This window comes from Crassostrea angulata, chromosome 2 (genome assembly GCF_025612915.1).
Source record: "Crassostrea angulata isolate pt1a10 chromosome 2, ASM2561291v2, whole genome shotgun sequence".
Classification (NCBI taxonomy): domain Eukaryota; kingdom Metazoa; phylum Mollusca; class Bivalvia; order Ostreida; family Ostreidae; genus Magallana; species Magallana angulata.
Window position 1 is genome coordinate 73,746,089 of NC_069112.1, and position 23,268 is coordinate 73,769,356.

The 23,268-nt window shown below is 32.8% G+C and overlaps 1 protein-coding gene across 1 annotated transcript; it reads right to left on the reverse strand.

The window, feature by feature from the left end:
• Positions 1-607: 607 nt before the first annotated feature.
• LOC128172171 (beta-1,3-galactosyltransferase 1-like) lies at positions 608-1,722 on the reverse strand. The gene has a single exon (XM_052837954.1). It carries the CDS (start codon positions 1,720-1,722, stop codon positions 712-714), a length of 1,011 nt encoding a protein of 336 aa, XP_052693914.1. The 3' UTR covers positions 608-711.
• Positions 1,723-23,268: the final 21,546 nt, after the last annotated feature.

Consider the following 23,268-nt stretch of genomic DNA (forward strand, 5'->3'; position numbering starts at 1 on the left):
AGGTTTGTGTATATCAAAACACGCAAATTTTAATCCACACGCTTTTGTTGAAAAATGATTTTTTTCTCGCCAAACAACACATGCGTTAAATAAAATATGCGTGCAATAGTCTGAATAAAAAGAATGAAGAGTTGTTCGGACGGCGGAATTAATTTTACTAAGCAAGCTAATAGGGTAAATAACCATTTGGGAAATGTGTTACAAAGTTTCTCTAGCAGTATGTGCTTAAAATTAATGCGATCGGGTAATTGTCATGTTGTAAATTTTGTATTTACTGCCACTACACAGTCGCTTGAGATGCAGGTGGAATACAGTTAAACGACAATTTGAGAGGATCGGAACGATACACGATATATATATATATATATATATATATATATATATATATATATATATATATATATATATATATATATATATATATATATATATATATATGAGAAAATATGCTTTATATGTATGCATGGATAGTACGTCTGAAGAATATTCAACTATAATCGATATGTACATCATCCATCTTCCGTGTTTTCAATTGTTTCTATGCATCGATTGCTGCCTCATTAGGCTGTCCATAAAGCAAAAACAAACTCTCAAGATAGGACTCGCTTTGCTTTAACCATTGCAATAAGTATGCACTGAAAATCATGACGATATAATTTTCTATCAAATATCAATTATCTTGAGCATAACTTCATACAAAAATCGACGAACTCAGAGGAACAAACACTTAAACAAATCAAATAATTTGAAAATCAAGTAGTTGTCTCCTCTATGACAAATTGACCACCTGTCTTGGAGTTCCCGCCACAATCTTTGAATTTCGGCGGGTGTATAGTGATGTCCTGTAATCCGATACCTAAAGTTTTGACCACATGGACTTCTGTCTCGATAACCGCAACTGAATCCTTTGTTCTCTAACGCAACAGCTCCTATGTGTTCTCTGCACAAACCAGTTATATAAACGTCTTCAAATATAAAGTAAGGTACACTCCCTGTTGCACTGTATAGTTTGGGAATGATATCACCACTGATCAGGTAAGCTGTTCCTGCTATATAGTCGGGGTAGTAATCCTTTTCATATTCTGATCTTGATATTCTCCATTTCGAAAATGGCAATCGGAACGGAGAGGCTCCGCTGACTTTGCAGCCGGATATTGAGTTCAGTTTCGGTTTAGTTGTCAATTCGTCCAAAAGTCTTGGAATGTTTAGAAACATGTCGTCGTCGATTTTCAAGAGATACTTTACTCCTTTACAGTTTGTCGATGCCCAGTGAAGCAAAGCGATCGATTTCTTTGAAAGATTTTCATAGGTTTCTGATATATCTGTAAACAAAATATCTTGGCATATCGAGTTCTCGACTCCTGCAAGGTTCTGGTGAAGGCTCCGCTTACTTTTACCAAGCACAAATTTCAACATCACAGTAAAGTTTGTCGATGAAAGGTTTCCCCATGTGCTGCGTATCGCATTCCTTTGCTCAAAGTTAGAAACGGCGCTTGGAACCATTATGAGCAGAAACACTTCACTATTGCTGCAAGTAGTATGTTGAGGAGAGACAGATGGACACAAAAAACCTGATGTTAAGTATGTTTCTTCGGCTCTCTTTCTGGATGCTCGAAAAGGCATACAAATAAAGTAAGTAGCCAAGAACAAAATTATCATCCATTTGAAAACGTTTTTCAGAAGGTTTTTCAACGAACGGGTCCTTAATCTCGGAAAGTGCATCTAAAAAAGACAAATAATTACCAGATCGTTAGTCATGGTAAAAAAAAGAGACCCCAAAAATATAAAAACAAACGTGTATCAAACTGAAAATCCTAGTTTTGTTGTTTAATAAATACCTTTTGTTTACCTCCCGTGAGTTTTATAATACCCCTTTTGATAGCCTCTCGTTTACGTATGTAAATAGTAAAAGAATCAGGCTTATGTGAAGTACTCGGTAAAACAGCGGCGGATAGACATGGTTGTAATCACGTTTAGTTCTGCCATGAGCGTGTCTTTCAAAACTTTTTGTTTTTAGTTTTTAAATGTTGTCAATAATTCAGGAAGGCATTTTTAATAGTCAATCAAAATTCGGGTGTCAGTCGTCGAGTTATAAGCGAGATACAGACCGCACTATTTTGGAGAGTTGGTTTTAAATCAACTCTCCTGTGCAGTTACTCAGGCAAACCGAAAGTGAAACAGTGTTTGGACCTAAGCACAAACTAACACCGCTGATAACATTTAGTCCTTGAAAATAATCGATAAACTCTAAACCATTGTTTTTCAGGGAAACTTTTTTATAGATGCCTTGTAAATAGTCAAATTTTAAATGGTATGAACAATTAAGATATATTTTGTAGTCGTACATTGTATGTATTCCTACGCCAGAGTTCAATGTATCCGTAAATCTCCGACAAGCAGAGAGTCTCTCTTGCTTATCATAGATTAACGGAGACAGCCGGTTGAACGAGACTAGAGTTCAATATTGCTTGGACTCATACTGTTTCTTTGAAATTTCGATTACTGATACATAGTTAGATAGAATCAATTCTTTGAATATTACACAACATGATTCATATGGGGTTTTCGCGAAATTCTTGTCGGAGAATAATTCATATTTTTAAAAATGTGCATAATTCAAATACATATAGCAAACTACTTGCCATGCAAAATAATATATCGTTGATTCTAAAATAAATAATAATCGATAAAATCAACTCCCGTCGGTTCTTCAGTACTTTGATTCATTATGCAAACAATACTTTTGCAAACAAAAAAGGGCCAGCCATTTTGACGTCTTGAGAAATACTGATTCTGATTGGACCATCAGGAATATTAACCAATGAAATTGAGTTTAACATTTTTTATCACAATGGCCGGTTTGGTCAGAAGTTGATGTGGCTGCAGAATAAAAGTTAAGTTTGGAGAGTATTTACGGAATTTTATCGGAATTTAAGGATGTAAATAGCGTGCATTTGATGAGGGATTTTAAAAGATTAGTGCGAATGTTTCTCGACTTGTTGCAATACTGCTGTTGTCAGAGGCAAAATCCCATCGTGAGCCCTGGACCGGTAAATGTCCGAGTAAAAATAAACTGGCGAATTCGAGAGAATAATGACGTATATCTTCGCTAATTTAAGACCCATCAACTTGAAATTCGGCATGAGTGTATCTTAGACATTATTTTTTTGAAAAATACACGCATATTGCAAGTGTTTAAAAAAAAAATTGATTTATTAGGCTTTTGAAGCGAGCTGATAATTTTTTTATCTGGGTCAGAGTTCGACCCCTTTCTTTATTTAAGATTACATTGAAATTAATGTTAAAACAGGCTTGGCCCCTGTGAGGCTATGGTTGTATATGGTGTATTTTGTTTGGAGGCTTTGGTTGTATATGGTGTTTTTTGCTTGAAAGATATGGTTGTGTATGGTGTATTTTGCTTGGAGGCTTTGGTTGTATGTGGTGTATTTTGCTTGGAGGCTATGGTTGTATATGGTGTATTTTGCTTGGAGGCTTTAGTTGTATGTGATGTATTTTGCTTGGAGGCTATGGTTGTATGTGGTGTATTTTGCTTGGAGGCTATGGTTGTATGTGGTGTATTTTGCTTGGAAGCTATGGTTTTATATGGTGTATTTTGCTTGGAGGCTATGGTTGTATGTGATGTAGTTTGCTTGGAGGCTATGGTTGTATGTGGTGTATTTTGCTTGGAGGCTATGGTTGTATGTGGTGTATTTTGCTTGGAGGCTATGGTTGTATGTGGTGTATTTTGCTTGGAGGCTTTGGTTGTATGTACATGTATCAAACCCTGACTACTATTTAGGCATAGTACATGCACAACACAACACTATTTTATAAATCATATAAGATATCAATATCATAATATAAGGTTATACCCACAATAATATATTATATAATAATATTATGATATCATATCATACAATATATTATCATATGATACAATATTAAACAATTTCATATCATTTGATACAATTTTATAGATTACAATATAATATGATACAATGTCATGCGATACAATAGTATTCCATATTTTGATATATTATAAAATACAGTCAAACTTATTTTGAACTAAATGAAACTGTTTAAAAACTTAGAGATATCCAAGTATTCGAGACATCAAGGGTAAAATACTTTAAAAAATAAGTGGTTGAGGCTTAAAAATCATTTCGACATATCCCTTGTATTAAGCCTTAGTCACAACAGGTCGTACGTGCTTCTACGGATTGTCTACGGGCGGATTTAAATGAAAATCGTGCGAGACACGCAAGTGCATCTTACAAGTTTGGAAGGACGTACGCACGGTGGCTGTTGGACACACACAGTAATCACCACGGTTTCCTTGCAAGATCTAAAAACGTACGCTGCACTTGCGCTTCAGTCAAGGAACCCGTAAGATGACCAATGCATACGATTTGACTTGCACGAATGAAGTCAGGAGATCTTACTTGTCTATTGCATTATACTACACAGACGTGGACTGCAAATTTCATGTGCTTATTATCAACATGTAAATTGAACGCAATCTAAATGTACGTCACACTTGCTTTACTCGTACGCTCGTGGTGCGTGCGAATCGCCCATACACAGAATTAAAAAAAAAACTTTGCAAAAATCCTAATATAAAGGATACGTAGAAAATTAATATTTCATTCATCAAAATTATGTCAAAGATTCTTGTATTGAACCTCCTTCTAAAATCCAAAATTAAACAAATACCTTCTTTTTCAAAAAAAGGAGGGCAAAGGACAAAAATAGGACAAGATGGAATTGGATATTGAATTGGATATTGATGTAGATTGTACAACATAGAGAAAAGGCATAAGATTTCTCAATCACTTTGACAAGCAAACGTGCTAAGGAAGAAACACACATTTTGGAGTAAGGAGAGAAAAAATAATATTTAGGCGCAGGGCGACATTTTTCACATTAAAAACCAATTAAAAACCAATTACACAAAAACCTCCATCCTACTAGAGAAAGTTGTTTTCATGAGTTTGATAAATTTCGTTTGTTATCAGAGTATATCTATCTTATCTAATTAGAAAATATTGATTATTATCGCATATGATCATTATAATTCTATAAAATTGTTCTCGTAATAGTATGAATGAGTTTTCTTTTTAACTTTGACTTTTGAAAAGTGTAAATGGTCTCACCCTTTAAGTAATAATTTTTAGTAATAACATGTGTAAAAGCAAAGTAATTCGATCTGGCTTTTTACTTTCAACCCTGTTAGCTTTTTCGAAGGTATTGTGAGTTCAACAAATTGTTAACACAGTTTTAAATTTATTTAAAGATATTACAATGGCCAGGAAAATTATTAATAATTATTTCGCTAAAATTTGATTTTTTTCTTCTAGATAACAGAGACATTTTCAATACGTTATAGTTTTAGATTCGGATTATAAAATACGTTTTAAAGCATTTTTCATTGGTGTCGACCAGTTTAGCTAGTCTAATCACCAAAGCAGCAATTAGCGAATAAACGGGGTTTTTTTTACAAGCTCTTCCGACGTTTCAGTATATACTAGCTTACAGTAGATATTTCAGTACAAGTATAAAGAAAATATGTTTTTTATTAACATGAAAACTAATAATTATCCGTGCAGCTGTCTAGAGGCACGGAAAGACGTCGGTACGATTGACTTGCGGGTGACCAACAGATGTTATTACTGCCGTTCGCAAGGCAAACGTACGTCTGGTGCACGACAATCGTACGACGGAGAAACGGTTCGTAAGGGCATCGCACGTTGCGAGTGGCAACCCGTCTTTAAGGTGGAATAATACACCTTGAAAAAGTCACTCAAATTAACAGTGACTTATTTTATTATGAAAGATATAATGATAAATAAACTGAACATATTGTCACCGTGTGAAAAACACTTATTTAGAGTGACATATTGTTTCTTTAATTTAGTGCTAATTGTTTCTAATAAGACCTTCACCGCCGGACATAAAGATGTCACCTGTTATTTAACTAATTATATATCTTGAGTAATCCTTTAAATTAATTATTGTATGTGTCAAGAGTAACTCTATTTATTTACACCTGTATGTATGATTATCTATAAATTAGTCGTTACCCACAATGATCATCAGTTGGAGACTGGACCTTGTATTGTCCATGCCGACTGCATAGATCGTGTAGAAACGACAAGTTTGGATTGTTAATAAATTGTTATTCGACATACCGATTTGTGTATTTCTACCGGTCATAATATGTCAACTAAGCGAAAAATTTGCAGTTTGGGGATAAAAATGAATTTATAAAAATATTAATTCAGTAATTAACAACAAAAACCCCTGCGGGATTCGAACTCGGGATGTATGGATCACAAGCCTGACACTTTACCCACATGGCTGTGGGATAAGTTTCATGTTGTCGACAATAAAATACATTTAATAAAACAAAATATTATTTCGATTAGATGTCAGCTCTTCTGTGATGATGATGTGTTATTCCACCTGAAACAAACTTGTACGTGACACCTTCGACTGGCACATCCAACGTCCGTTTGTCCTACGTTGCACTCTCAATCCCTTCAATACAATTTTAACGTTACGATCAGCCAGGGGAGACACGACTGGCAAAATCCCTAGCAAACGCACGATCACCAAACACGCACGACCAGTTGAGACTGAGGCTATAGAGAGATCAGTGTTCGAGATATATCGAAGTTCGGTTAGATTAAATGCTTTCGTTTAATACCATAATATGAGTTTAGGGAAAACACAGGGGGTCGATAAATGAAACAAGCAGAGATTAGAGGTTAAAAAGCCCATAGCTATACCACTTGAATGCATTGCAGTTGGAATTGAGGAAAAGGTTTGAAAAAAAACCATTTATTTTTAATTTGCGTAAAATTTAAAGTACCAAAAAATGCATAGGCAATGTTCCAGATGCTAAGATTTGATCGAGAATTGTTTTATCATATTATTGAATAATTATTTATTCATTCATTAATTTACTGAAATCAGAAATACCGACTGTGGAATCATTAGAATTCGAGGTGGCTCAATCTTCGTGGTATTCGGAAGTAGCCCTCACCCACGAATTTACATCCTCCGCAAAAACTATTTACAAAAGATTAAGTTTTCCTACTGAAATGAAAACCGACGCAACCGCGAAATTACATCCAAACAAATAAGCAAAAATCCCACAATGCAAGAAAATTGGCTCCCACGAAATTAAATGATTACACAGTAAATAACATGAACCCTTCCCTTTGTTGGAGGAAACGCTCTGTCCTCTATTCCAAAAAAAAAAAAAAAAAATTTTGGCAAAAACATGGAAACGAATCTTAAGGAAGGAGTCTTTTTATTATCAAACATACTTCTTATAATAAGAAATGCATGAAATTTTGACACAGTCAAACGGATTATATTACTTAATGATTCTATCAGTTTAATTAAATTTGACCTTTCTGTTTTCGGATAAAGGCCAGGTCAAGGTCACTACCTTTTTCCTCAACGTTAAGAGTGATAAAAATAAGTGTAGCTCTGTATAGTTCTGTAGACATTTGTTTAAGATTTGAAGATTCAAATCTTCAATGAAATCATAGACCATGAGAGTGTCTATCAGCTTATACTACTAAATTGGAATAAATATTTATACTAAAATTGATATTGCTTAGCCCGCATTTCCTCTAATTGTCTTAAATTTTGAAGAAATTTTGATTATTTTTTTATGCTTCCAATAATAAAATATTTCTAATTTTTATGTATTATGAAGACTTTATATAAAGATATAAATTGACAGAAAAGCTAATATATTGACCGTTTCATAAGAGAGAAAAACTGATTTTAGTGATTTTTTTCACAAAAATCAATGTATAGAATGGGCGCTTTAAAAAGCTTATAAAAATGTTATTTGATATGCAAATCATAATTTAAAAACATATTCTGAAACCCAAGTATCATATCATTAGTTCACATGAGTAAAAAAAAAATCCAACATTATTGTTATTGTTTTTAAAATGCTAAAACAGACTCATTATATATATATATAATCTGCAGCAATTATGAATTGCTCAACATGTGATATTTTCCTACGCCAATATTACGCTAAAAATATAGTCCTTGTTCCATTCTAAACATTGATTACATTTTTCTATGCCAAGTTGTATAATAGTAAAAAAGAAAGAAAAATATACTATTTTAATTTCCTTTCATCTTGATTTAATGAACAATTAATCAAATTTACGTTTGACAAGTCGAAAACCAGAAAAGACTCCTTCCTTAATTTCCTGCGAATCGAAGTGTGGTGGTTTTTAGTGTATTAATTTATGTGTATTTATTTATGAAATTTACAGACGATACACTTCATATTTTTATGTGTGTTTACATTTCATTGTTATTTACACAAAATATAGAATTTAATTCTTAAAAAAAACACGGAAATTCTGTTATCCTTCCGAATTTGGAATTATGTATGGGATTTATAACTGTTAAACCTCTGGACAGTCCCGTTACAATATAACCACCTTGTTTATCACGGTTATTGGCAATGTAAACGATATCATTATACTTCAACATGATTATTCTATATAACGCGGCATCTGATTGGTCTAGAGAGTCGTGTGACCGGGCGACAAAACGTCGCGTCTACCGGAAAATAAATATCATGTCTCACTTCTTTAGAAATCTCAATTTGATTCGAATTCATGAAAACAAGGAGAAACAATCAGAAAAAAAATCACGCCGTTATTGCTTTCGACCAGTCAAAAAATGAATAAAAATTGACGATTTTTGTATAATCATTTGTTGTTCGGTATTAAACACTTATATTGCATGAATGTTCGGGAAATAGTAAGGTTTATCCCCCCCCCCCCCCAAAAAAAAATCATAATTCCCTCATGCAAAGCCCTCGGATAATATGATTTTTCTTGGGGGAATAAATCTTTCTATTTCTCTCATCATCATGCAATAGATGTACAATGCATGTTGTTCACAAATAAAACAATAAAATTATTTACTCAGTAAAAACAGGAAACAAATAAATTGTAAGCAGATATCCCCCCCTCCATATTTGATTTAGTAGATCAATTTGTTTTGTTTTGATCTTGTTTTTTTTTTAATTCTTATTTGTATTTAAGGTAGCTCGCGGGTTTACCTGCTTGTGAGAAAACCTACCTTGAAAATTTGTCCACGTGATCCATAGGTTTTATAGTTTTATTTCTAAAATTTATTTCAGATTCGTCTGCGCGGTAATAATGTTATTGTGTTTCAAATACAGTGTCATTAATAAAATCAAGCAACGCCATTTCAATGAAATATATAGTAAAATGCACATTTTAACCGAGAAACGCTTTACAAAACTATGCTCCAAACTTTTAAACGATTCAGACGAAATTAATCATACTCAACACAAAAACAGAGGAGATAATTATGAATCAATTCATAAAAAAATATCAGTATGTGTTCTCGGCCAATTTTTGGCAAAAAAACTTTAAAGATTTAAAAGATTTCTCAAAACCTTGTATTTTCATTACGACGTTAGCCTGACGTCATCATTTTATTACTTCTTAGAACACCAAAATTGAAATGCATTTATTGACAAGACTAGCTGTTTAACACATTTTAGAACATGTAAATGCTTATTAAACATTATTGTGAATGTTATCAAATGCAATTAATGTAAGGCTGTAAAGATACAGAAAATTGCTATTTTTTTTATGAAACTCTGAGTCAATCAATGCAAAAATAAAATGCCAGGCAACTACTGACATTATAAGTAAGTAATCGAATAAAACAGTTATCTCAAGCCGAAAGAAATTTAAGAATTTAATCGGTAGTACAGATTACGGAAGTTATAATTGTAAAAAAAAAAAAGCGAAGTTAATGCATACATTCTATTTTAAAACATGACTTTAAATGGAAGAGTTCTAACGCACACTCATTCTTTATCTTTATAGAACAAAATGTGACAATGTATAAATCTTTAAATTTTCAGCACTTGATATTATAAATCTATATAAACAGTCATAAACCGCATATAAGCTTTTTAAAATATTTTCTTTTATACTTCTAAATATCTCATTTGTCATTTTAAAAAAAAAATTATCAGTTTACTATGACGGTCAACTCTTTACGTCGATTCCTATTGTGACGTCAGCAAACCCGCGAGCTACGTTAAACACGTTAGTACCTGTTTTTGCATTTTTGTGATAAAAAGAATAAGCTATGTCGCCCTTCTTTTTAACAGTTTTAATATTATAATTTAATTATAGTGTTAAAAGAAACAAGCCTTCAAACACCCCCCCCCTCCTTCCTTTAGCATAAGCAGTATACATGTAGGTCTTTGCGTGAATAACCATTATTTGATGCATAAAATTATACCTTATAAACTTGTATTTTTAAAACATTCGTATTTACAGCGTGTTCGGGCCTACTATATTCAAAAGTATGAAAAAAATCAAGATTTCCCCTTTGAAACGCCCCCTCTAGCATGTCAGGTTTCAATACACGGCTAAAAATAGGAAGTCTACGGGGATTTTGCATTGCATCGGCCATTATTAAGCCCGAATGATAACGTTGGAAAATTGTGCGAGGTATTCCGAGTGACTTCCGAATGGAGAAAATATGTCAGCATTCCCCATTCTGGATCTCCGTAGGAAAAGTTTCCGTACCTGTGAATATTTACGAGGAAAAAATGATAATGTGTGAATGAATTTATCTTGGAAATGTTCCCTTTCATCGATTTTAAATGCACCTCTTTCACAGGTATGTGTAAACTGTATTTTTACTAAAAATCGTCCAAAAGGGCAGCATAAATATCTTGGGACAGACTATAGAACTATGACATCACACAAAACAACCAGATATGTAAAATGCTTAAAAATAAAGTATATATGCGTTTGTTATCTTTACGAATACATTAATTAATTACCTCTGAGTGAAATTTTGTAGTGAAATAATCCCAACGACATCAAATATAAACAATTGACTGAACGAGATGCACTTGTCGATGTGACGTCATACTGTAAATTTTGACGCACATTGGTTGTTGAGAGAGGTGGATCACTCAATTTTACAACATGAGAAAATGTATTTCATAAATAAATTAACGGAGCATACTCTTAAAACAATTATTTTACCGTTAAATCCTAATTAATATGCTTGTATTGATCCAGTATGTAATTATTTTTAGAGCATGCATTTTTTTCTTGAGTGTTATTAAATGTACAAGTTCGATGTGTAACGTTATGACCTCTGTAATACAATACGAGATAAATCCTCGTACACCCTTGCTTAAACCCGGATAAGACATTTATTTCGCAATTTGCAACTTAACTAGTTATTTATCTCACACAAAAAGTTTCTTTGTATCTTGGTTGAATGAGTTTTATAATTTCTGCATCAAAAACCTCCGGATATCATTATAGATACAATTTTAAAATTAAAATAAACATACCTGTCAATAAAGTACAATTCAAATCGCTAAAAGGGAAAAAAATCAAGATTTTATCATCGGTACATCATCTGATTTTACACGGAACATTTCACAAGAAAGAAAAAAAAACATTGCACGGAGGTTTAATTTACATGTTTTCTTTATACGGCGTACTCAGGACACCTGGTACAATTGTTTTTAAGGTCTTCCGTTTCCAACGGAAGACCTTTCTATTATTGTGCGGGTTAAGATTATTAGGGTCTTCCGTTTCCAACGGAAGACCCTCTTGTTATTCTTCGGTTTCTTTTTATTAGGGTCTTCCGTTTTCAACGGAAGACCCTCTTGTTATTCTTCGGTTTCTTTTTAGGGTCTTCCGTTTTTGAACGGAAGACCCTCTTGTTATTCTATTGTTTCTTTTTATTATTATTTTTTTTCTTTTTCTTTATTTTTCTGACTTTTTTAAACCTTAATATCTCCAACAGTTTTCAACAGATTTACATGAAACTTTCAGGGATGATGTAGCATTATTGTGCCTTAAAGATGTTAAATTTTTATTCACAACGTCACATCCGTTTTTACGTTACGTCAAATTTTAAATTTTAAAAAAGTGATATTGTCCAGGGCGTTTTTCAAAAACGCTTTAAGATAAAGACTGGGAATTTTCTGTGTTGAAGCATTGATCGTTTTTATTTGGACATAAGGCTGGAATTTAGTTTCCGTCACTTCCGGACCAAACCGGAAGCGTTTTAAAATTTTCGATTTTTCGAATTTTTCGTTTTAATTTCAAATGTTCACGAGTTTTGTAGAGTTGGTTACGCTAAATACGAAACTGAAATCCGATTAAAAATCGGTTGATGCATTACTGAGATATCGGGGTTTAAAAATTGATTTTTCCGGAAATTTTAATTCCGCGTCCTTGGTTTAAAAAATAGCGTAATGTTCAATGTAAAATTAACTCGTACCAAAAATAATTGTTAAGTCGTACTTGAACACATTCGAATTTTTTTTGTTAAGTCGTTCTTAAAATCGCAAAGGTTTTTGTTAAGTCGTACTTAAAATCATTCGTATTTTGTTAAGTCGTACCAAGAATATTCGATTTTTTCATCTTTTTATTTTAGTTACTCTTGTTATTAGTTTAAGAGCTGTGCTTCTTACAGGAACTTCCAGCTTTACTTCCGACATTAACGGAAGACCCACTCGTTGCTTTGCAACGAGCTTTGCTCTAGTTATTAGGGTCTTCCGTTTTCAACGGAAGACCCTCTTGTTATTCTTCGGTTTCTTTTTATTATTATTATTATTATTCTTTTTCTTTTCTTCTGACTCCTTTTTTGCTTCATAACTCAAAAGGTTTTTAACTGATTTTGATGAAATTTTCAGAGATTATTGCACGTTAGCGTCCCTCAAAAATGTTAAAGTTTTAAAGAGAATGTCACCTCCGTTTTGACGTGACGTCATTTTTAAAAAATTTAAAAAGTCATTTTGTCCCGGACTTTTCTCGAAAACGCTTTAAGATAGAGGCTTGAAATTTTCAATGGTTATGATTTGGTCGATTTACCTCTGTAATAAGGCTCGAAATGAAAATCTGTCACTTCCGGTCGAAACCGGAAGTGAAACAATTTTTTTGAAAAAATGAATTTTCTGATCGAATCAAAAATGAATATGTGTTTTGTAGAGCTTATTAAGCTGAATCTAACACTGAAAGTCGTTTTAAAATCGGACAATGCATTACAGAGATATCGGGGTTTAAAAATTGATTTTTCCGGAAATTTTGATTCCGCGTCCTTGGTTTAAAAAATAGCGTAGTGTTCAAAGTAAAATTAACTCGTACAAAAAATAATTGATAAGTCGTACTGGAACACATTCGGATCTTTTTTGTTAAGTCGTTCTTGAAATCAGACAGGTTTTTGTTAAGTCGTACTTAAAATCATTCGTATTTTGTTAAGTCGTACCAGGAATAATTCGATTTTTTTCATCTTTTTATTTTAGTTACTCTTGTTATTGGTTTAAGGGCTCTGCTTTAACAGGAACTTCCAGCTTTACTTCCGATATTAACGGAAGACCCACTCGTTGCTTTGCAACGAGCTTTGCTCTAGTTATTATTATACTTTTTCTTTTTTTTTCTGACTCCTTCTCGGCTTTATAACTCAAAAAGTTTCCAACCGATTTTAATAAAACTTTCAGAGATAATGTGAAACTATTATCCCTCAAAGATGTTAAAGTTTTCTTGACAACGTCAATTCCGTTTTGACGTAACGTTATTTTTAAAATTTTCAAAAAGTCATTTTGTCCGCGGCGTTTCTCAAAAACGTTTTGAGATAGAGGCTTGAAATTTTCAATGGTTATGATTTGGCCGATTTACCTCTGTAATAAGGCTGGAAATGAAAATCTGTCACTTCCGGTCGAAACCGGAAGTGAAACAAATTTTTCGAAAAAATGAATTCTCTGATCAAATCAAAAATGAATATGTGTTTTGTAGAGCTAATTAAACTGAATCTAAAACTGAAAGCTGTTTTAAAATCGGACGATGCATTACAGAGATATCGGGGTTTGAAAATCGATTTTTCCGGAAATTTTGATTCCGCGTCCTTGGTTTAAAAAATAGCGTAATGTTCAAAGTAAAATTAACTCGTACCAAAAATAATTGTTAAGTCTTACTTGAACACATTCGGAAATTTTTTGCTAAGTCGTTCTTAAAATCGGAAAGGTGTTTGTTAAGTCGTCCTTAAAATCATTCGTATTTTGTTAAGTCGTACCAGGAATAATTCGATTTTTTCATCTTTTTATTTAAGTTACTCTTGTTATTGGTTTAAGAGCTCTACTTCCTACAGGAACTCCCAGCTTTACTTCTGACATTAACGGAAGACCCACTCGTTGCTTTGCAACGAGCTTTGCTCTAGTTATTATTATTATTCTTTTTCTTTTCTTCTGACTCCTTTTTTGCTTCATAACTCAAAAGGTTTTCAACCGATTTTGATGAAAATTTCAGAGATTGTTGCAAGTTGGCGTCCCTCAAAAGTATCAAAATTTTAAAGAGAACGTCACGTCCGTTTTGACGTGACGTCATTTTTAAAAATTTCAAAAAGTCATTTTGTCCCGGACTTTTCTCAAAAACGCTTTAAGATAGAGGCTTGAAATTTTGAATGGTTATGATTTGATCGATTTACCTCTGTAATAAGGCTGGAAATGAAAATCTATCACTTCCAGTCGAAACCGGAAGTAAAACAAATTTTTTGAAAAAATGAATTTTCTGATTTAATCAAAAATGTATATGTGTTTTGTAGAGCTTATTAAGCTGAATCTAACACTGAAAGCCGTTTTAAAATCGGACGATGCATTACAGAGATATCGGGGTTTAAAAATTGATTTTTCCGGAAATTTTGTTTCCGCGTCCTTGGTTTAAAAAATAGCGTAATGTTCAAAGTAATAATAACTCGTTCCAAAAATAATTGTTAAGTCGTACTTGGACACATTCGGATTTTTTTTGTTAAGTCGTTCTTGAAATCGGAAATGTTTTTGCTAAGTCGTACTAAAAATCATTCGGATTTTGTTAAGTCGTACCAGGAATAATTCGATTTTTTTCATCTTTTTATTTTAGTTTCTCTTGTTATTGGTTTAAGAGCTCTGCTTCTTACAGGAACTTCCAGCTTTACTTTCGACATTAACGGAAGACCCACTCGTTGCTTTGCAACGAGCTTTGCTCTAGTTCTTATTTTTCTTTTTTTTTTTTTTCTTCCTAGACGCGAACTTTGAGGCTTCATATCGTGCTCATTTCTGAACGGTTTTTGCTCAAATTTTCAGGGCTAATGTACTTTACAAAACACTATCTTCATCAGTTCATAAAAACTAGAATTCCCTTTCCGTTAACGAGTTATTCCCCTTTTAAAATTTTTTGGGGCCTTTGGTTTCCAGACAAAGGCTCCGAGACTATGATAGCAGGGAATGGGAATCCAACATTTGAATAACAAAGACATTGAAGTTGTATACATCGGTTTTTGTTTTTTGATTACGTTCCTTATTTAGGAAAAGGTAGGGGGTTAAAAAACAGGATTCGGAAGAGTGCGAAAATTTAGTCATATTTTCCTTTGTATCTTTTAAACAAAAAATAATTTGTTAAAACATGTAGAATAAAAGTTGTGCAGAATATCAAGGGCTCTCATTTGACACCAATAAAAAAGGGCTGGCCCCTTAAATTAAGGACCAATGGCCCCTAAAAGTTTTTGCTTAATAACTCAAAAACGGTTAGGATTTTGATATGGCTGTCGCTGGAAAAGTTGTTTGTTGGGATCTCATAAAGGTCGTTACAATGTTATTTTGTAAGTGATTTGTGTAGTATGAGTGTAACAAGCTTTACATGTTAACATGTACCTGTTTTCATTTGACAAGTTAACGAAAGTCTTTGCGCGTACAACTGGCATAAAGTTACTGCAGAAAGTATGCTGGTTTATACAAACGGCATTAATTCATAAGAATTTTTTTTTTTAGAATACGTGCTTTTTTTTTAGGAGTTTAAGTCATTGTTGTTAAGTTTTTATAATGCACAATGCTTAAAAATGGGATTTGGAAAACAAATCATTGTTAACTTTTTCTTTTCTAGTAAACCACAAAATATGGAATTAAAAACATCTATATATGCATTACATTTTAGTTATAAACTCCATGCATTTAAAATCTACCTTGAATCAGAGCTGTGTGTGTGTGTACCATTACGTAAGCTCTCCCTCGCTAGCGGCCGAGAAAATCGGTCACCATGGTCGCGGCTGGACTACCTAGCGGTCAGCGGTTATCTAATACACGAGAGTTGCGTCTCTCATATATGTGTTTATATATCCGCAAACTCAAGAATTGTTTTAGTTTTGATTACACATATTTATGGATTAAACGATTGGGTGTCAATTAAGAAATCGTTCAGTTAATTAATAAAAGCAATGGCATTCTCAATCTAAAGCAATAATAGACATAGATCAATTGTGGGTTTTAAGTTTAAAATAAATAACTTCTATTTGATAGAGTAAGGTCATTATACTGCAATCTTTTCAAAGCTTCCTGGGTTATGAGCTGTGCGGGTCTGTGCGTTGTACCTTTACGTAATCTATCGTTCGCCCACGGCCGAGGATCTCAGCCACGGCTGCACTACATAGCGGTTATTTAATACACAAGATTCGCACACCGAGACGCACACTTCCATGCATATGAACGTGTTTGAGTAAATAAAGCCGTAAATACAAGAACTGTTTTAATTTTATGTTATAAAAGTTTGTCCATTTTGTATTTAATTAAATTTGAGTGTAAATGAATATTAATGAACGATATTACTCCAAATCGGAAACATCGTCAGACATAAATTAATGGTTGGTTTGTTTATGTAAAATATTTTATAAACTGTTCAAATAATGTTTTAAATCAACAACAACAACAACCCCCCCCCCCCCCAAATATTAAACATTTAAATGATGATCATCCATCGCACATGGCTGAGGAGATCCGGCGCGAGTGGACAAGTGATCCGCGGTCGGTTCGTGATCTTCTACATGTACCTTATCACGCATTCATGTTTCATATTTTGCACGGATTATTATGTTTTCAACTATTATATTGGTTTAAGATGAAAAGATAAATTTATTTTACTTGTACAGTTGATTAAGCATTGATGTATACGAGAGCGTACAAGGTGGTTTAAAAATCAAATCAAATTATAATCAAAGTTCCATATTACATGTTTGCGGTATGTGCTAGCACGATAAAAGAATGTCCAGAGTTGAGGCATTCGATGAATATTTAAAAAAATATTCACATGAGTTTTAAACAACTTTGGATTAGATTCTATCGGTCACATATTAATCACTTCTGTAGTTTTTCTACATGTATACGTTTCATTGTGGAAGCGAACTCATTGCTGCCCCCCCCCCCCCCCCCCTCCTCCCGGCCCGCTGACAGGAGCTCGCGCTGGTATTTTTATTTTTTTTTTGATTGGCGAAACGATATCAAGATCTGTCGAAAATCATTTTTAGTGGCTTCTTCTTATGTGTAACATTTTGTTTCACTTTCCCACCCGTTTGTTCATTCGGTCAGTCTGTGTTTAAAATTGAATCGCCACGTGCGACCGAGAATCTTGTGTCGCTACAGCTCAGAACATATATAGCCCCGGGTCATCAATTCTTATGTAATTGAGTAACAGTTGGAATGGTGCTTTTACTACATAAAATAATTAATAAAAAAAATCATCCACAAAAAATGTTACCGTAACTCAATAGTCAATACCAAAAATAAAATCCGTATGATTACAAACTGAAATCGGTTTTTCAGTATTCGGCGGGATTTGATTTTTCTTCTAACATTAGTATTTTTATTGGTTTTAGAGGTAACGATGTAAAAATACAAACAGTAAATAAATCTGATATTATTAACATTCATAATGTTGAAAAATATTTAAAATTAAATTAGTCACATTCGTAAGGAAACAATGTTATACAAACATCCGATAATTTTTTTTCTATGTCGTATCATTCGCGTAAATAAATATGTCCTTTACATACTCATGTACCTCAGAAAAAATTCAAATGATTAAACAAAAAAGAAAGTTGTAATTACTATTTCGGATTTTTTTTCAAAGTAATTTAACATTGTATTGAAAAGAACAAGAAATAAAAATGATTTAAATTTTTGACTCAATCTTCGTATATATTACCGGCGCTCCTTACATGTATAACGGCGTACAGTGTATAGATTATCATGATCTATTTGAATTAAGTACCATACGTAAAGATTCCTATAATAATTAATTGCATGACTGTGTACATTGTAGGCAAATCCCTGTGCGTTAATTACTTTTAAGACCTCTTGTTTTTCGTCAACAGTGGTTTAAATAATTAAAATGATTACTTGTAAAAATATCTATAATCGGGATTCCAAAGAACTTACTTCCCGCAATTCATAGAAATGATCAATATGTTAATTCTATGTTTACATTTAATTTTGTTCAAATAATTAATAAATTTACTATCATTTAAATTGTGTGCTTCATCAAATGCTGATTCCGAATACCTGGAAGTCATAAATTTTCCATTGGCTATTGACAAAAAAAGAGACGCTTGACCATCCAATGAAAACAAATACACAGAGTTTGATTGACAGGTTCAGCCGGGTGCAGGTCTCACCCGATGTCCGAGGTTATGTGTGCCGCTTGCGCAAAGCCGAATGGTCTCAGTAAGAGTTATCGATGTCAATAAATAAAAAAAAATACATGCTTATCAAACCATGCTCGTGTAAGTTAAAGTTGATTACGGCTTGTTCCAACAGAAATCATGTTTTGCTAACCGTATTTAATATTTTTTAATATAGCGAATTTTAATATTGTACAGTCATTTTACCGGTAACGAATCAGCATGCGGTTTCGTCGTGCATGCAACTATTATTATCGGAATTACAAATGTTTTTATTTTTTGTTTAAATCGCGTTTCTTTGTCCTTCTAAATTGTAGTATAAAACTTCCGAAAATATAAAGGATGAATTACGGAGACAGTAATTTCAACACCCCCTCCATTTTCCTAGTTTCGAATTCGTTTCCCAGTATCGAATTAAGCGCCCTTTATCACTTCTGGCCGAATATTTTGAGGCGAATTAATTTCCAAAATATACTAGAGGTACATGTTAATGGACTTATAAATGATGAAGGAAAACAATTGTGGGAATATGTCATTTAAACAAATAACATGATCGTTATTTTCATCATACCGTTTTCCCGTCAAATTGAAACCGGACTTGAACAGTTTTCATTTGCGTTACTTTATAATATTGAATTTTCATAAAAACACTTTATAATAGTAATTGATGATAAGTAGTTGCCATTTTCCTTTGTTTTTCCCGTATATCTATCAATATATGCAGCCAAATAATACTTCTGTCGCAAAGAACCGAAACTATATAGGAAAACTACACGTGGTTCTATTTGAAGTCGTAATTTCATTCAAAGCTCCATTATAATTTGATATGATGCATTATCTTTTTAAATGAATTATATTTACTAATTATCCACTAAATAGGGATCAATAACAAACTTATTTTCATAGTAAGGCTTAATTGTTTTCACACTTTCGTTTTTTCTGCTTTGAACTTCCGGCAGCTCATATGTGGGTCACATTTTTAATTTGTAAACAATTCGGTAAATAATCGTACAAATGGCAAACAACTTCACGCACTGATAGAATATTTATTTCTGTTTTATAATTACCTAGCTAGGATTTTTTAAAACCTCAACTTCGTCTTCAACCAATAATTTTTCTAAAAATTATTCGATATTGGCAAATATTCGTTACCGGTAAAACGACTGTACATGTACCAGTACTGAAACATCGTATAAAAACGTTATATATACATGTACTCTGTAACTAGTCGTCTTTTAATACATATACCTTTCTTTTGTTTGTTAAAAATAAATTAAATTTTGTAAAATGATAAGTATATCATTTCTTCTAGATTTTTTTTCATGAAAATACCTACAAAAGAGTTTTGCCAATCACAAACAGTTTAAAGTACATGTAATGTAAAACACGGGCGCCATTTTGAAACAAATTGTCAGAGAGTTCCGAATAAAATCTGATGAACGTTTCACATGGTTCTTGCACGCTTTGCTCGAAACGATTTACACGCTTTGACCGAAACTCTGCACGCTTTGTCCGAAACGCTAAACGGTTTACACGAAACGCTTCACGATTCACACGAAACGCTAAACGGTTAACACGAAACGTTTCTCGCACGTAAGTCGCACGCTTTTTTGGTGTAGTAGTACGTTTCAGGGTCTGTAAATTTTGTCAGCACGCAACAATTCTAAATTGCACATTGTCTTCATAAATTTAGAAATATTTAAATAAAGAAGTTATCTTAGAGTAAAGGTTACGTGTTTTGTAAACGGGCTCGGTTTAAAAAAACCCACAGTTCCTGACATGACACATGAGTACATACTGTTTATAACAATGCTTGCTATCCTCTGAAAATGTAACTCGCCATTAAATATCTCATTTTTTAAATAATGTTTGTTACGATTACATAAACTGTGTGCGACAAATAGTTTTCCTAAAACATTTTCTTTTTCAAAACACGTTTTATATGCAGGCTTTCAATCACAACACATTTTTATAACAAAAGTAGAACTGAAAGTTAAGTAATTATAATCGTTTGACACCATATCACATATATTTTCAACTCACAGCAACAACGGAAGACCTACTCGTGGCTTTGCCACGAGCTCTGCTCTAGTTAACGTTATCATTCGGTGTACTTTCATGTCTTTTGCACTGCGAAATCCCCGTGGACTTTTGAATTTTGGTTGTGTATTGAAACTTGAAGAGGTATAGAGAGAGTGTTTCGAAATAGATATTCTGGACTGGTGAATCCCTTATGGACATAGTTTAGGCGCAAAGATATTTGACTGACGTCACGAGAAAAGGGCCCTTAAGGTCAAAATTTCGCAAACTTACTTTCTTGTCAATTCTGATTAGTCAACTCTTTCTTAATACAAATATACAAAGATATCCAATATCTTGTGTGTTTTAAGCATTTTATGACAATTTTAGTAAGACATGTTAACACGACTTTGACGTAGCTGCTAGAAAACGTCACGACGTCATGAACGTCAAATTTTGTTCTGCATTATTTTTTTCTTCTATACTTCCTTTAATTGTTTGAAGTAGAATTAATTTATAATTTTCTACAATTCTAGATTTCTTACAATTTTAACAATAGAGAGCAAAACATTTTGAAGATCCAGATGTAGTTAAAGTTCTGCAGCTAATCCAGATACACTTCCGATAAATCCACATGCAAAAATGGCATCTTATATTTAAAGATTTAAATTTACATCCACCAAGTATGATCCCCTCTTTTTCTTACGAAAATTGATTGTAATTCATAGCTGTGTAGAAACAGACAGGACTGAAATCTCCTCGGTCCAGTTTTAACCATGCAGTTTATCGATCGGTCGAAATCTTCAGCAACCTAAGAAATATCACGGATTGCACGAAGTAATCATAATGATGCCAAACTCAAATTCCCATATAAGACGCTTTGGGTACAGCTTTTATCTAACGTACTGGTGTACATTAACAATAATTTAGTGACTTTTACTTACTTATTACGATCAATTCAATTCATTAATTTATCAAAAGAAAGATGTAAATATAAACAATAAAATGCATTCTTCGGTGATACATGTGGGCTATAGAGACATCCACATTACAGAACGCGGGTTACGTTACTTTTTTCGGTATTGATCGCTACCTTTTGTTTATGTTTATTGTTTAAACATACTCATACACACCTAATTAAGTGTATCAAATACGAATGACCAACTAAATACAGCACCCCCCCCCCCCCCTCTTTCAACGTACTGAATCTACAATTCTATTCAATCACTTTGTAAGTTCATGCGTACCGTTGTATTTTTGTGATGCGATTTTTATAAACCATAATCGTTGAAATAATTAATTATATATAAGCATTATTTACATTTTTTTCAAAATGCAAGATTGCATGTAATTTTTAATAAGACTTCTGCATTTAATATTTTAATTTTTTTTACACTAATCGATAGTACAGTTCCAATAGACGTAGCTTATATTCAGTGAGTAGTAACATTTATACATGTTGACATAATTTAATTTTCTTATTATCAATGCTACAAGATGATGGATAAATGTATCTCTCTCTCTCTCTCTCTCTCTCTCTCTCTCTCTCTCTCTCTCTCTCTCATTAAATACGAATATCGGCCGAGTGATTTTCAATTTAAAAAAAAAAGATGAAAAACTAAATAAAAGTCGTTTATAGGGTGCATACAGTTACAGTTGTCCGAAGTTTTTAAGAAATATCGCGATTCTCGGATTTTTTTTTTATTGCTGTACATTGTAATATACACACATAAACATTGACTTCAGTATCATCGAAATTTGTTTCTTGTATAAAAAATTAAAGAAAAGACGAGAAACCATCATCTATGAAGATGAATTGTACGTCCATGCATGTTATTAATTGTAAGTGACGCACACTAGTGTTTAAATTATATTTATCAATAAACATGAATTGTTTATTCATAAAACGACAATTTTTTCGACTTGATATCAAAAGTATTGTAGTATAATGACTGCATTTACAAAACTGTTTAGTTTTAAGGAATTTTGAATCATGTACGTTACTGATTTGAAATGAATATTAATAATCATTTAAAAATGCTAGAAACCCATGAGAATGTGGTGAGTTTTCAGGGATGCTATAATTGATTTTTTAAAAAAATGTTATGTAAAATAGCTCAAAAAGTACACACAAAACGTGGATTTGGGTTGTTAAATTGCACAAGAAAATAAAATATGCTGTGCTCAAATAATACACAAGTTTTTCAATCGTACAGGCAGATATAATTCTATGTTGTTTCATTAAAGGCACTTTACATGAAAATGTCACTAAGAATAAGATTTTCCCATGAAATCAAATGCGATACATCAGAGTAGATTTTTACGCTGTGAAAAAAATTCTCAAACTTTTCGTTAGTTACATGCGTTTTAATTCGTTAAATAATTTCAAAATTTGATCGCAAATTCTTTAGTAATAGAATTATGCGAGAATTTATTTTGTATGTTGGTCGTAGCACTATATTTGAGACATAGCCGCTTCTCTCGTGTTCCTTCTGACTTATTTAAGAAGTGGTGTAGAATCGTCTCCCGTGAGGAAAACTATTTTTAAAAAAACTTTTGAAATATTTGACTTGTATTGTTTATTTGAAAAATACTGCTCTGCATCGATTTGGTATGTCTCAGCCTTCAACCCCTCTTATCAACAACGAGTATGCAGAGTAGTTTTTGTTTTTCACTTGAATAAATCATACATGTATTGCT

What these genes read in the sequence shown, in the direction of transcription:
- LOC128172171 (XM_052837954.1), bottom strand. Translation starts at nt 1,722, where the DNA reads ATGCACTTTCCGAGATTAAGGACCCGTTCGTTGAAAAACCTTCTGAAA.